Here is a 16,496-nt window from a genome sequence, read left to right as displayed (position 1 = left end):
CAGGGTTTACAAATGGTCATCCCCAGGCCACATCCATCCCTGGACAAGTTTTGTTTGGCCTGCACAGTATATTTATTTTCATTTGAATTAGTTGCCAGTATTGGTAAGTTGGTAGCGTTTACATAAATACGTGGATTTCTAGCTTCTCTTGAAAAATCAGAACACCCAGAATACTGGCCCCGCATCCTCACAGGACAACCACTGGTTGGTACTAAATAGAGCTGCCACTCTAAGCTGGGAATGTCACTCGGCCCCTGGTTTAGAGCCTCGGGACTGGAACAGACGAAGAAGGAAGACTCCGTTCCACCCGGCGTTGGGGTCAGCTCTAAGACAGTCACCTCCAAATGTCTCAGGCTGGCTGGATTCCAAGAACCTTCATGCAGGTTGTGCAACACCCCAGCATGTATTTGTCCTTAAGAAGCCACATAAACATGATGCTTTGTGTCCCAACGAATCTCCCACAAGCCTAGCAGAACTGGTTCAGTGTTGCTTCACCCCATGTCAGTCATGGTTTCCCAGGCAGGATCCCCAGAAGGCAGCAGGAAGGCACACACTTCTGGGGGGGAAGGTGGAGACGGCCCTGTGGCCACCAGAGTAGCTATAGATCCAGACACCCTTCCCTCCCTAGATGTCTGAAGTATTGGAATAGTGAGACGTTGTCTCCCTGGGAAGCAGGGGCTGGGAGAGGGAGCTATGGACCCTCTTACACAACATTTGCAAGACAGTCATTTAGAAGCTGCATCTGTTTGAATGCAGTGGGATCTTTATATGGAAACTAAAACTGTGCACTGGGATGGCTCAGGCTTTGTGGGTGCGGGGCTGGGGGGTGGATGCAGCAACACAAGACTGTTCCGCACTTAGTTTATTTGCACTGCGCAGTCTGTTGCTAAAGACACCAAAGAGCTCTCACTGAAGAATGTGGTGAGGAACCAGAGACTGCTCCCGGGAGGAGCCCCAGAGAGGAGCACAGGAAAGGGCTATAGATCACAGAGGAAGCCTGCAGACAGGCAGCAAAACGTACTGGCTGTGAGGCTCAGGAATGGAATGGGGATGCAGTGGGGATGGCTGTTTGCCCTTCCTTGTCTCTCTCCTCACAGATCTTCAGTTCTGTCCTGCCAGAGTCCTACTGGAGAGTGGTGGAAAGAAACATCCCTTCTCTTACCATCAGGGAACCTGGGCTCTACTCCCACCTCTAGCTCAAAATCATTGTTCCTGTGCACTCCCCATCTGGGCCTTAGTTTCTATACCTGTCACAGCAGAGAGTTAAGCTTTGAGGGCTGTAGGAGACCACAGATGTGGCAGCACCTTAGAGGTACAGCCGGTGGAGCCACTGGGCCACCGTTATGGCCTGGGACACCCAGGAGGCCCCTGAGGCTAGCCATGGCCCCAGCAACTAGCAGTCTGACCCTCCACACAGCACAACTCTGGGCACAAAGCATCAGTTGAGCCATGATTTCCCTGGACACTCTTTCAAGTACCCCCTTCATAGCTTTCACCACATCTGTAATCACTGTGCTCTATTTGCTTCATATGTTTCTTTCAAATCACTTACTTTTTGACTTAGACTTATTTTATAAAGCAATATTAGTTCTTTACCATAAATGAGGGGGATAGTTCATAAAGTTCACACTCACTGGTTTCAAGTGCTAGTTCTATTTTTCTAAAGTACATTAAAATAACTTCATCACAAAACAGTTTTTCTCCTTGTATGACAGAAGATAGAAGTTGGGGCCCTGAAAGTGATTTATGCTTGTCCCGCAAAGGCATTTTCTCACTGACATTAGTTGTCACTGTTTAAAGATATAGAGATTTCATATACACAAACGTACAAATACATGCACACACAAGTCCTAGTTTCTGGCTCCTCTGTAAGAACGGAAAAAATATCTGGCTGCCACCAGGCCCACGTTCCTGGCAGCTTTCAGCTACAGCCGAGAGGCAACTGCCCCTTCAGTAGAGCTTGTGTTCCTAGTTTGCCACAGACCGACCTTCCCCTGTTGCCTTATGCCTGGGCCACTTCCCTTGTTGCATCATCTGTCTGACCCCATACTGGCATTAAGGTTTGTGACCCCCACAGGCAAACTGAGGTATCTTTCAAGCCACACGTGTAACCTAGATTGAAAAATCTCGGGGCCTCCAGAGCCTGACCACCAGTTTGCTAGAGGCTCCTCTGCAGAGCAGGCTGACCACTCCTTCACTGATCTCAGCAGAGCAGTCCTCACTCCATGTTAGGGCTTTTGGAGACACAGGTAGGCAGAAAAGTCACGTTGCTTTGTGTCATGGAAATCTTTCAAAGAGCTGGCAGTAGGGGACTCAGAAAGCACATGAAGCCACTCATAAGCCAGAAAAGAACAGGAGTGATGCCCCTCAAACCCACCACAATAATTGCTACCTCTCCAGCAATTCTGTACCTATGGTGGGCTGTCCAGACTTCTCAGTGAAAGCCAGAGTCCCTCCCTGGACAAGGAGCCCCTCTAGAACAGAGACTAAGAGACCATATGCCTGATTCCCCTCTCTCTTCGTAGCACCTTGAAGGATGTCAGAGCCAAAGTAAAGGTTTGCTGAGAGAAGAAACAAAAAACAGGCTAATGTTTTATGAAATAGCAGGACTCCAAACACCAACACGGAAAATCACACAGTGATTCTGTGCATTTGAGTCATCACAGAAGGAACAATGTCAGGACCAGAAGGGGAGCTGGTCTGATCACCTCAGTTGCTGGGGGTGAGGGATCCCCTATGCCCAGACAGGCTCTGCACTGACAAGAGCAGGGCGTAGCCTTGGAGAAATGGGAACTGTTCAGGTTTTCAGTCTGCTGGCTTCCTTTTTCTTTGTGGGTTTTAGAGAACAATCAATCATTTCTGTCATCTCACAACTTCATCCTTGACTTTATGGGTTTCAATGGAGTTGAGACAGTACCATCTATGGTAGAAAACTTTCCTTCAGGAATTCAGTTTTGAAGCTCTGAGAGCTCTGTTGGATGCACTCTGGACCAGACTGGAAAAAAGAAGGAGCTCCCAAGAAGATCCCCAGCCTGGTACTCATGGTATTTCTCTGGATCTTTCTCCCCACCGGTGAAATTCGGGGCAACTGGGGAGAGGGCAACGCCCTAACTCCACAGCATCTTAACATCCTGGATGTCACTCTTGGAAATCACAGACCCATATCAGCACCACCAAAGTCCTGGGCTCTCAGAGACAGGAATAGCTTTGTCAAGGTCACACTGAGTTTGTGGCAGAGCTGGCACAGGAGCTAAAATCTCTCAAGTGCAAGTCCGGGCTCTGTTCCCCACACTCAATAGCTCAAACTCTGCGCAAACTGGAGGCTGGGATTTTCCTCCTGGGAAGCCCTGAGGTGGGCCAGTGCCAAGCTTGAGGATGGGCTTGCAAGGAAGTGACATTTGTGAAGGCCTAACAGGACAATTCACTGTGTGGTGCTTCACATGCAGAGGCAAGTGGTGAAGGGAGTGATGGAAATGACTCTGGGCTCAGAAGAATCTGCAGCAGCCAGAGTGTTGGCATAGCCTCCTCTCCCTGGGCTTAGGACGCCTGCCCACTTTGGAGAGAAGACAGGGTGTAAGAGCAATCCATTCAGCCCCGTTAGCATCCCTCCTGTCTGATAACCCCTATGGAGACTTGGTGAAAGGAGAGACCGGATCTTCAGGAAAGGCACATGCAGAGCCCCCAGTATCCCCACCCAACCCAGACCCCTAGCCTCCCACAGGCACCAGCCCCTCACCTGTTGATGGAACTGACGCTGGGCACCGTGTCATTGTCACACACCCGTTCCGCCAGCAGCCGGTCCCTGATCTCCCAGGCAAACATGGTGGGATTTTGGCGTTTATACTCAGCGATTTTTTCCACCACTTTGGGTGTGGCAACCTTTGGTTTGGATCCTCCAATTACCCCAGGCTTGATGCTCCCCGTCTCATAATACCTAGGACCCAAGGAGAGAGGAGCTTAGCCATGAGAGACCTGGAAAATGGGTGTTGGTAACAAAATAATGGATTATTCTGTCCAGGAAACGTCCAGACCTGTGCTGTCCAGTACGTACCCACTAGCCATATGTGGCTTTTGAACATTTAAAATGTGGCTTGTTTGAATTGAGATGTGCTATAAGTATCAGATACACACCAGGTTTTCAAAACTTAGTACAAAAAAAAGTAAAAATCTCATTAATGATTTTTCTATTGGTTACATATTGAAATGATCATCTTTTTAATATATTGGGTTAAATAAGCTATAGAATTAAAATTAATTGTACCTCTTTCTTTTTCCTTTTCTAATGTACTGTACTACTAGAAAATTTTAAATATCATGCATGGCTCATATTACATTTCTATTGGACAGCGCTGGTCGGAATGCTCTGCATTAATTAATTAGTTAATTAATTAATTAATTCTGTCACATTTATCTACCATTGACAGTTTACAGAAATCTTTCAAGTTGGTTTTCCCCTTTGATCCCCCACAACACTTCTAAAGCACATAATTTTGAATTTCTAAAGCACAAAATTCAGTTTTGAATGACTGAATGAGTGAACGAATAAACAAACAGGTCTCCATCTACAGATATAAACAGAGATCCATAGAGGTTAAATGGCTTGCCCGGGCTCACCCAAGACCCAGTGGCCAAACTAGGACTGTGGCCCAGCCTCCTGAGCTACAATTTCCTCAGAAAGCTGCCCTGTGCCTTTAATTTGCCAGCTCTCCCATCCCCTAGCAGACTCATTCTGTGAAACTGTCCCCCAAAGTGCAACTTCTTTTTCCATAAGAGATAAACAAGAACCCTGGTGTAAAATTACAAAGAGTGTTGGATTCCAGAATTAGCTAGAAATATGAGTTACGTATAAGTCAAAACCCAAGCAATCAGAAAAACAAACAAACAAAAACACCCAACCACAAGTCACCGCAGCTCTTCCAGGGACCGCCCCTGAGGTAAATCACTGTTTCCAAGGACATTTCCATGCTATCAGCTCTTCCTTGTTAATGCAAATAGGATGTCAGAGTTTTACAGTAAAACCGAGACCAGGGAAAAGAATGCCATGAAAGAATATTTCAGGGGAAAAAAATCACTTGATTCCTTTTCTGAATCTGAGCCTTCACTGGACGTCTCTCTCAACATTGACAGAGGAATTCTTGACTTCCTCTTGCAAAGATTATCTTGCAGTTGAAAAAATTTTTTAATGAAAAAGACATTTTAGAAATTGCTGGAAAATTTTAAACCTAACAAAAGTTTATAATAGGTAAGGGAAAGCGGTGATTCTCCCATGTGATGGGTGGGAAAGGTAACCCAGAACAATGACTGGTTACATTTAAAGAGATGCTTCTCAGCTTGGGTAAGTCTGGTTAGGGCCAAGTTAGTGAACATTCTAGAAACAGATGAAATAATTTGGGACCAGTGATGTAGATGCACAAATTCTGTTTTTCACTAAGAAGAGTGAGTCATGTACAAATTTGGACCATAAAGCAAAACTCAATCTGTGCTCTTTCATTCTCTAATTGCTAAAAATTTGTTATTAGTCACAAATAGGTTTTAGAAATATCCAAGAAAATACTCTTTTGCCAAAAGTCTAAAAAAAGTATCTAAATCAAAGCACACAGCAATCTCTGCAGATTTGGCAGATCCTTTCAACTTTACAATAGAAAAATATCTGTTACTATCAACACAACAACTCATTATTTAGTCAGAGTGCCTTAAAGTTTACACAGTCTTCCTTGAATTATCTTCATCCTCACACCAATCCTGAGAGGCCAGCATGGTTTTATAGAAGGGAAAACCGATGATCAGAAGATCAAGTACCTTGCCCAACTCCCTTCTGGAACTTAGAAGCAGTCCTGGGCTTTCAAACCTGATTCTGAATCCAGTGCTCTTTGCACTAGAACAAACTGCTGCTTTAGTTGTAAAAATTAAAATAATACTAATACTACTAATAATGATCCCATGCAATTGTACAGAGCTTTACTGTTTACCAGGCATTTCCATATGCATCTTGTCACTCATTCACTCACTTAATCGACAGTCACAGAGGGTCTGTTAGGACAAAGCACTATCTTGGGGCAGGGGTTCAGACACACAGACAACCCTGCGCTCAAATATATTAGCTGAATGGGACTGCAGTATTCATGCAGAAACTCTGAGAGGGTGGCAGGATGAAATCTCACCCCCCAGCACTTGTCCTGCTTGTATGGCTGTGGATGGCAGTGCCCATGGCTCTCCATCCATCCCACCTTAACACGGCCAACCATAGGAGGCTATGGTCTTGATACAAGAGGTCTCTGTCTTCCTTTTGACTGACACATGGGCCAGGCACTTAGAAGGTAGCCCTGTCACTCCAGAAAACCCCAACTGGCAACTGTGTCAGACTAAACAACCACCCTTTCATCTCAGCAAAACAGGCACGCAGCACTTTGGCTTATACACAATAAGACGAACAATAGCCACTAACACACAGTGCAGTTCGGCGCAAAGAACATTAATTTGAGAGTAAAGAGGTGTAGGTGCCAGTCAGTGGCTCTAATACTAACTCGCTGTGTGACCTTGACCAGCTCAACCTCTCTGGGCCTCAGTTATCCCATTTTTATAATAAGGGGAGGATGTTCGCCCTGCCTACCTTGCAGGGCTGTTGTGAAGACAGAAATGCAGAATGGTTAAGAAAAAGCTTTGTAAAACATAAAGAGCACGTGTTGCGGATTAAAATCCTCTGAGTGTTTACTACTGTGTAACATACGACCCAATTCCAAATGGCCTGAACCTCCCAACCAGGCTCCAGTGAAAGAAGACAACAGCCCAGCTTTCTGGGTGGATTTAAATGCCACCGGGCTGTGCCCCTCGAGCCCCTCCAGAGCCTTGAGCTCTGTGGACTGAATGCCCATACTCCTGGCAGACCGCCACCTTTCCGAGATGACTCTGCCTGCCCCAGGGACCCTGCCTGCCTTGCCATACAGCCTCTGAAAGCCACAGCCACCACACACCACACGCTCTCGACAATCTGTCACCCTGTGTGTGCCCATCAAATTCTTCGGTGACCAAAAAAAAAAAAAAAAAATCATTGGATGGAACAACCCCAGTTCAGAAATTCCCAGTCACACTGTTTTAGGGCTGAACTTGTTTCTTAAAAGGCAGTTCTAATTAGAGTGACATTTTGTCCACTGTGGTTCTTAGTTATGAAAATAATGAGCTATGAAATTCCAATTTATTGTTGACAACTTAAACGGCCAGGCACCGGAGCGGCGCGTAACTTCCGAGTGCCACTCTACCTAGTGACAAATCTATTCCGGGCCGCGGGAGGCTGCCGGCTGGGCTTGGGAGGGTCACTGTCTCTCTCCTTCAGTCCCCCAGGGAAGATGTGGAGGGCTCCCGGGCACCAGAACGTGAGGACCCGGCATCTGGATGTCCCCTCTGAGAAGGGCTCAGCATCTTGCCCTGAGAAGATTTCAAATAGCAAGCAAAATGTCGGCTCAGCAAAGACATCTCAGCAAAAACAAAGGAAGGGCCTCTTTTTTCTCTTTCTCTCTACCTCCGTACAATGAGAAGGCTTCCCAAGAAGATATCTAAGATTCACTCAGAGATGGTCTAAAATATTTTTCTTTTCTCTCTCTATCTTGTCTTCATTTCTCTTTCTGTTTCTCTCTCTTTATAAATCAGTCCATTTCTTTTCTGTTTTGTTTTTTCTTTCTCTTTATCTCCCTCTCCTCTAGTTTTTTTTCTTTTTCCTTCGACTTTCACTCTCATCCTCCTGCCTAAAATCACCATCTAACAAAAACACCACGCTGATGTCCTGACCTTCTCCTTGAACTCGGGCTGGGGCTCGTTTGCTGCTGAGTACTAAACAGGAGTGGAGTGCACAGCCTCCATGGCTAGAGTGACCTGGGACGGGCAGGGGCATAAGGAATAAACAGGGGGATATGGTCTCTAAAGGGGCTGCCATACCCCTGGCCCTGAAACCTCTTCTCTCGGCCTCCAGCAAGTCTCCTCAAGGTTAAATACTGTTGTTCCCTCCATCTGAGAGGATGTCTTAAATTCCAGCCGATGGAAGGGAAAGAGTAAGCAGAAAATCATGATGGCACTGACATACTTCAAAATATTTATTTTCTATTCAGGCGCCTGTTCTCAAACCGTAACGCAAGCTACAGGCCAAAGGTTGTTTTCTGACCTGGCAAGAGAAATCCTGAGAGAGCATTGACAGCTAAACCCGAGAATGTTCCTGGCTGCCAGGGCAGACCTATAACAACTTCACATGCCTGGAAACACACTTGCGGCTTTGGTTTGGGAGTACCGTGAGATGCAGATGGTCTTGGAGTTCTTAAGGCCTCTTCCCAGCCCGAGTGCTGGCTGACTGGCTAGATGGACCTGAATCAGTCACTTTGCCCTGTAGATTTGTCTCCTCATCTCAAAACAAGCTTCCCTGGACCATCTCACCCGAGAAAAAAAAACAGGTGCATTAAGAGGCTGCAGAGCCCTCTGGGAGAATTGGCATTGTTAGTATTTTGCTTGCAGCAAATCGCCGGGTCAAGTGGCACCTTTCAAATGTCAGATTTGAGAGTTAGTGTTTGTTTGGGTTTTTTTTTTTCCCCTTCTCTAATTTCATATATATTTAGGATGCCTGTCACTATGAAGGAAACAAAACATACAGAAGGAAAACACTACAGCCCAAAATAATAAGGTAGATGATAACCCAAAACTGAAAATGACAGCTGACTTTTAAAAATGGAATGTGCTTTTTGAAAACATTAAAATGAAACATTGAAGTCTGGTTATGTGATTTTATAACTTGTAGATTTTCCACCCAGCCCTGCTAAGGCCCTGAGCTCACCAAAGATGTGTAGGGGAAATTCCCAAGAACCTCTTAACTTCTGGGTTCTTTGGAATAATTCACCAGGTTTTCAGAAAACATGTCACCCTCTTATCTGAGTCACCCCGTTCCACAACAGGAGTTTCCTGGGGCTACTTTGAATTGAATGGCCTCAAAAGGGCTTTGCAAACTCCAAAGTGCTATGCATGTGAGAGAAGCGCCACCATGATTCTCACTATGACACTGCCACGTTGGACAGCTTCTGGGTCATGTTTTAGGTCATTATTTGAAAAATCAAGGGAAGCCTGAAGCGTCTGCCTTTACCTGCCAAGGATTTTGCTGACACAACCATGGCTGACTCGAAGCTGCCTGGAGATGTCGCAGGGCCTGACACCTTGATGAGCAAGTTCCACTATCCTTTGGCGGACTACATCTGGGAGTGGCCGTCCATTCACAAAAACCCCCCCAAGCTGATTCACTCCTCCATGTCCTGAAACAGATCAGAAACAAAAGGCAAGAGAAAGGGTGGTTAGAACCAGTCACACAGGAGTAGAAACACTGCTTTGAGTACCCAGAGTCCCTCTGATCAGAAATGGCTGCGGGCTGGCTATCTTGAGCCTGGGGTCTGATCATGCAGGCTACATGAACACCTCAGATTGCTTTTTAAAATTAACCTTAGCCTTTGTCCATCTTCAGCCAGTCATTTGGGCTATTGATAGCAAGCATCTCCATACTATGTTTCCTTTAGTTACTAGCATTTTCTTTATAATTTTTTTTAACAATGGAATATATGAAGACCTCAAACTATACCAGGGACAGAACTTATTATATACATGATGCTGAGGTCTAAGATAGATCCTAGGGAGAAAATACATTTCCAAATGCATAAAATTTAAAGAGATTTTTAAAAATGAAACTCTTTCCTTTTAACAAATATCTTTAAAAGTGAAAAGGACTGCTCTAATAAAGCTAGATCTCAGGGGGGGAAAATACTTTTTACATCAGCAATCTGATTCAAGGGCTAAGGACTTTAAAAAACATTTTTTTTAGTAGTATCTGCAGATTACTGAGACAAAACCCAACCATTGCCATGATAAAAACCCTTTCTTTAAGAAGGTGCAACTCATACCTCAATAAAGATGGGGAAAAAAATAAACAAACAAAAAAGGTGAGGCTGACATGCAGACTTGACCACTGTACCCTCTTAGAGCACACGAAAGAAATGGGTCAAAGGATCACATTTCACTCTAGTGTATCAGGATTTGTTATAAAGGAGTTTCCCTGGAATTTTTGGAGTGTTTTGCAATCAACAAGCAGCTTTAAGTTGGTTCAGGGGAAATAAAGAAGCTGGAGAAGGCTTCTGAGTCCCAGGTTTTACAAGGACTCTGGGATGGATTTTAAGTAAAAAGAGCTCGGGAAAGTATCTCCTGCACCCAAAAAGCTCCCTTCTCTTACATTAAGGTCCATCTGGAGGGAAACAGGGATCTAAGTAAATGAAGAGCCAAACCAGTAAACGCAGAATGATCCAGTGTAGCAACACCATTGACCTTGTAGCTGTTAATCAGCCACTAACTGACATCACTGAGGACTGTCAAAAGCCAGAAGCCAAGTCCAAGCATTCACCAATGCTGCTGGCAGCTCAGAGGTCAAGGAGGGGGAAATCTCCTCCTAAACTGGGACTTGACAGGGACTTGACTGTACCAGGGAAGTCAGGGCATCTCAGAGGTCACACACACACACACACACACACACACACACACACACACACACTCCAACTCTAAAACATAAGATAGCCACCTCATCTCAGCTATTCCCCCCCAGCACTCAACTACTATCCGTGTTCATGAACAGTATCTGAAATAGAGGGGGAAACACTACCCATAACATAACCTATTTCCTAAAAACTGCCAAAGCTATTCACTGAAGTTTACCATGAGAGTCCAAATTGAATATTTCCCCAAATTTTCAAGTTCAGGTTGATTTCAAGGGGAAAAAAAACCCATTTTATAGGTGACGACAGTACTTAATTCTAGTTCTAAGCTGAATTTTTTTTTTGATTTTTAAAATGAGCTTTAAACAGTTTTAATTGTTCTAAAACACTCCAGACATAAGAAAAAGGAAAACCATCTCGAATAGAATTTTACAGTTAAGAACACAACTGCATAGTTCATCTAAAACAAAAAGACTGCAGCCACCCCTAGTCAGGGGGCTTAAGAAAGCTTTGTTCTGGGGTTGGGAGCACCTAATAAAAAAGAGTTATATGGATCTTTCAATAATAGGCTGGATTTAAGAGGCAAGTAAATTGAAAATTGGTACAAGCTTATCTGAGAGGACAAAAAGGGAGCTAAAAGCACCTAGCACACTTTTGAGACAACCTACTAGTCCAGGCATTGGAGCCATCTGTAACGGCCTGTTCCCTATACTACTGGCAATTTAAATTTTCTGCCCAAAACACAGTGGCAAACTTCAGAGGACTTAAATTCCAAAAGCAGTCCTGCAGGACATTTGTGAGCTTTTGGGACTGTTTGTATCATGGAAAAAAACCTAAGGGTCAGACACTCTAGGTGACAGCAGGTCCCCACACCCTCTAGTCTTGACCTCAAAGGCCAGGCTACCAATGCTCTTGCAGAGTCTGATCCACATATCCACAGCTGACACCAGACCCAGGATGACCTGGGGGTCCCCTATGTCCCTCAACTTCCTGGAAAGGCCCCCAAACCCACTTGGCCCTCTGCCTCTCTCCCAGTCCTATCTATTAGAGCATGTCAAGGGTGGTGGGTTGGTGATTTAAAACTGGAGTCTGAGAAGGCAAGGTCTCTCACTTACCCCAAGACTGGAAAGAAGTGAAACCAGAAACCCGAGAGAAGTGAGGCAAGAGGACAGGGAAAGAAATCAGGAAAAGAAATGTGAGGGCAAGTGTACAAAGAGCGGGAACTCAATGAAATGAGACACACAGCAAGGAGAGAGAGCCTGGAAGGGAAGCCTCAGGCTAGAAATGAAGAGGAAGAGAAAAAGGAATGGATTGGCCAGAACGGGGAGAAGAGAAAGGAAAGAAAGGTAAATGTGGTGTACAGTGGGAGGAAAGAAGAGAGAAGAGAAAAACGGAGGAAGCCTAGCATGGGGGCATTTGGAAGACAGGGGACATCTGTGGAGGGGGACCTTTGTTTTCTGGGACCCCCCAGCTCCAGCCCTTCACTTCTTCAGAGAAGCCAAGTCCCATCCTCTACTTCCTATGGACTCCAGCTGAGTGAGGGTTCATCATGTGGGAGGTGCTGGAGGGGGAGACATGGACTCAGCTACACTTTTCAGGGCCAAGTAGAATTTACAGAGAGACTGACAGAGAGACAGATGCAAACAAATCAAGGCAAAGACCAGGAAACAGACACGCAGATACAAGAGAAACACAACCCCGCCCCCACAGGGCAAACAGAGCAGGGTTTGGAGGAGGGGAGGGGAGGGCAGGGGAGAAGGGTTGAATTGCAGATGTCCCTGGGGCCTTCGTGGCTCTGGTCTGGGAGGGGCTGGACTCCACAGATGCTCCTCAGGCCCTGATAAGGACATGCTGCCCACCAGGGTCCCCCTGTCCACAGCCCCAAAGACCACACCTGGGCATAGCATCTTGGGGAGAGGGTCTGTGCTGACTCAGTGGTAGATTCAACTCCAGGATCCACAGGGTCATTGAAATTCCCCCTATTGACATCAGAGAGGATGAATGAAGGGACACACAAACATGCAAACAGGAACACAGGAAAGGCAGGGATGAAATCTCCTTAATGGACTCTCTGACAGACAGGTGCTGGCACACATGGACAGTGGGGCCATGGATACAGACATAGTTAAACCAGACGGATAGTGCCTTGCACTTGTGTGCAGTCACCCAGATGTCCGCTGCCCACTCTCTGGAATCTGAGTCCCTCTCTCTCCCCTTCTGTGAATCCTCAAAAGACTGCCTCCAGCTTTGTCCATGTGAACTTCCTGTCAGTCCTTTTGTCTGTCTGACCTCAAGATCACACTCTGTAAAATGGGTGTAGCTGAAAGTTTAGAAGACACTCGGGGAGGAGACTGGATATAAAAGTGCTTTATAACTGGTAACTATAGCTGGGGGTGGAGGCAACAGAACTCAGAAGCCCATATCCTGGCGATGCCTGCCCCTCCCCCTACACCACCTCCCCACAGAAGCCACCCTCTAGTGGGGGGAGAGGGGAAAGGAGTTGGAGGAAGAAACTGACCAGGGCCAAGAAGGAAGATGAGAAGGTGGGACATGGTCTGAGCCCCTACTAACCAGGCAACTTCTCAGGATCTACTGTGCACCCCTCCACTCAATCTCCAACAAATTGGGGCCTACATTGTGCAAGCAAATAGCTTTGGGCGTCAGAACCAACGGCACTTCCAGAGAAGGCAGCTCTGGAAGCTAGGCAGGCTGGGGCCAAGCCCCCACCATGCTGCAGGGGAAATTGAAAACGGAAGGAGGGAGCACTTCTCAAGGAGGGGGCAGATGACAGCTGGGACAAGGAGGGACAGAGACAGGCATTAGCGGTTGGCTAACCTGCACCTGGAAGGAGCTGCCTTCTTCACCCTCATGCACAGTCATGGGACCACCAGTTCTGATGTGATTTCCCCAAGGGCTGGGGCACAACCTCTGGGCCGCCAGGCTCTGTGCAGAAGAAGGCAGTGAGCGGATCCCTGCAGGCGAGGATAGAAGCGCAAGGGCAGCCCTCCTCATTTTGTCCTCAAATCGCTCCTTGACTAAGCTAAGGGCTTGGTCACCTCTCAGAGTACTGACCCCAACTCCTTTGCTTTCTGGCTCACTCTGAGAGATCAGAGCCTCCCCTGAGCCGGGCTAAGTCTGCACAGGAGACGGCTGCTGGGGGTGCTGGGGTCACCACGAACTGGAAACCGTTTTGGCATAGGCCCCAAACGGTGAGGAATCGTTTGGGCTGGAATCCGAGAAATCGGCTTCTCTCCACAAATCTCTCAGCTGCTTTGGTGGATGATCTCCGACTCGGGAAACTGACACAAAGAGAAACTGACTTGCCCGCAGCCGGCCCCGCAGCCTAGATCAGCATTTCCCAGCCTACCAGGCCATTCGGCCCTCCCGGGCAGAAACGGACACATTCGCCCGGGAAGCTCGCCTTCTCTCCAGCCGGGTCTCTGCTGCCTTTGTTAAATAGGGGATCCAAGGCTAAGTAAGCAGGATCCTGGGCTGTCTGAAGCCTTGGGGAGGGCTCCCAGCGCAGAAGCAATTCCCTGACCGGAGGCCCGTGGGGGCCCGAGCTGGGCACCCGGCTGGATGCCGCCGAAGCCTGGCGCCTTGCTCCAGCCCAGCTGTGCAGCGCTCAGAAGGAAAATACGATTCGTTCCACTTGGAATTTCCTCGAAATCTCCGAATCTAATCCGGCGTTAACTCACCGTGAGAGGTGCGCTCATCTCACAGGAGGGTGTGCTAATGGGTGAACTGGCAGATCCCGACGGGTCAGGCAGCCGGCCAGTCTCGCCTGCGCCCAAAATGACCCTTCCCGTCTCCCACACACGTGATGTCTTTCAGAAGGCGAGGGTGCCTGTATGGTGACTAATTGGCTTCTTCTTCTTGATTTTTTTTTTTTTTTTAAGAGGAGAAGCCATCATGAGGCAAGTGTCCTGAAGAGGACTTGATTGTGTCTTTAAGGGTCTCTGTATGAACTGGAGGCTTCTAAGCAGAAGCTCAGCTCAGGAACGGTTACTTCGTTGATTTTTCAAATCCCACTCCTCAACTCCAGGATGCCTTTGGAGCTCTGAACCTGGTGTCCTCGCTTAGCTCTCAACCTCTTCCTCCACACATACAAGCACACAGGCACTTTTGGGGCCCCACTTTCCCTCCAAGCCCCAGTTTTGATCAGCCCCACCGCTGAAAAAGGCGCCATCGGGATCGGGGTGTGGGGCGCAGTCTAAGACTCAGACTGACCTCTCCCTGCAACTTCGTACCCTCCAACTGGCCCGGCCCAAAGCCCTCTCCGGGTCCGAGTCAGGAATCTCCCGGCACGCTGAGATGTTGCTGCCGGAGCCCCGGAAAGACTGCAGCTCGCTGCCTACACTACCGGTTGCTGGAGGCGGGATTCCCGGTGCCAGGTGCTCCGGCCGGGTCGACCAGGCGCTTTGCTCCACATCCCCTGCCTGGAAGCCCTGCACTTTGCAAACTTGACTGCGCGGCCACAAAAGTCCTGGGTTCTCCCGTCCTTAGTACCTGCCCGCGGTCCGGCACCCCCAACCCCGTCCCGGCGGGAGAGTGAGAGAAGCGAGCTCGCCGCCTACTTACTATGCATGGATGCAAACGGGTCGTGCTTACAGTGTATTTCCATCGGGGCGCTCCAGACTGCAGGCCGGCCCACGCTGCGGCCTCCCGGCGCCAAGGGGCTGCCCAGCGAGGCTACGGAGCCGCGCCGCCAGGCCGGGAACTGTGCGAGCTGGGCTCAGAAAGCACTGCTGGAGCTTCTGTTCCTCTCTCAGAGCCGCTCTGCCGGAGATCGCCGAGAGCTGCGCCTTGAGGCGGGAACGGCGCTAGTACAGTCCGGCTGGGAGCGGTGCGCCCAACTCCTGGTGGCTTCCCTCCCGGGCTGGCTCAGGCGTCGGCTCCGCACCCGGCCCAGGGTAGCTGCGGCCAAGGCGCCCGCAGCTTCGGGGGCATAGTTTAGGGGCCCGCCTCCGGGACGGCCTGGAGCCCCCCCGCCTCCTGTAGGAGCGGCTCTAAGGAGGCCTGTGGGACACACAGCCCTTGGATTCACTCGGGGGGCAGCGAGGCCCGCGGGTTGCCAGGCTGGTTCCGCGGCCTCGCTGCCTCTGGAGTCTCTCCTCGATCCCTCGGTCTCCACCGGATCCTTTCCCTTTCTGCTTCTTTGAGTCTCTGGGGCTCGGACTTGCCGCTGCAGCTTCTCTCCACCCGGCTCTCCGACGTCTCAGACGAAGTTGCAAAGAACTTCCTCTCTGGCGGCGCTGGGGTCTTGGCAGGTTCTGAGACGCTTATGCCACTGAGGTTGGAGCCAAGACTCTGGAGGGCTGGGAGCCCGCAGCCCTCACACCCTGGGACCCACTGCCTTCAAAGTTCCCGCGGCCCCCGCTGCTCTTTCATCGCCGGGACCAGGAATGGGGACAACAGCGACGATCTCCTCCTCGCCTGAGTATCTGTCTCGCACCCACCAACTCTTCGAGCTTCCGCTGCCTTCTCTCGGGGGTCTGGTTCGACTGTCTTTCAGTTGCCTCTTCCGGGACGGCCGCCGCGCCTGCCCCAGGCGTAGAGCGAGGGACACAGAAGAGAGCGAAAGGTCCCCTAGACCAAGGCCGCCGGGACTGCCGGTGCAGAGATGCAGCCTCTATCTGCTTTGACTCCCAGCGTTACCGCCGCAGCCGCAGCCGCCGCCGCCGGCGCTAGCCCTCCGCCTGTTCGGCGCGCACAGTGCGCCACCGCGCCGCCCCGGAGCCGCTTTCAGGACCCGCTGCGTGTGGACAGCGCCGCCCGGGGCTCAGCCTCCCTCCGGGCGGGGGCGGGGGCGGGGCGGGGGCTAACCTGCCAATCACGCTTCATCAAGCCAGTCAGAGCGGTGGCAGCCGGCTCTGACCCGAGACACCGCCCCATTGGCTGAGCAACCGGCGGGCTCCGCCTGATTAGCCGATACCTGGGCAATGGGAGAGAATGGGAGGCGGGGCCCAAGCGGCGGCGCCACGTTCATTGACA

General features: G+C 49.2%; 1 protein-coding gene across 8 annotated transcripts in view; it reads right to left on the bottom strand.

Moving 5' to 3' along the window:
• Window positions 1–16,496, bottom strand: part of PAX5 (paired box 5) — a gene marked incomplete at both ends in the record, with an annotated part of 184,727 nt that overhangs the window by 161,940 nt on the left and 6,291 nt on the right. For 6 of the 8 annotated variants that reach the window (XM_082843227.1, XM_082843229.1, XM_082843230.1 and 3 more), the window contains 2 exons: window positions 3,737–3,934; window positions 9,116–9,281. In XM_082843227.1, coding sequence (XP_082699353.1) covers window positions 3,737–3,934; window positions 9,116–9,281 — 364 coding nt within the window. Of the gene's footprint in view, window positions 1–3,736; window positions 3,935–9,115; window positions 9,282–15,083; window positions 15,127–16,496 lie in introns of those variants that run through there. The other 2 variants (XM_082843228.1, XM_082843234.1) reach the window with 2 other exon arrangements.

The sequence above is a fragment of the Leucopleurus acutus genome, assembly GCF_964270905.1.
Source record: "Leucopleurus acutus genome assembly, chromosome: 7".
Taxonomy (NCBI): Eukaryota; Metazoa; Chordata; class Mammalia; order Artiodactyla; family Delphinidae; genus Leucopleurus; species Leucopleurus acutus.
This window is presented reverse-complemented; position numbering and strand designations above follow the sequence as displayed.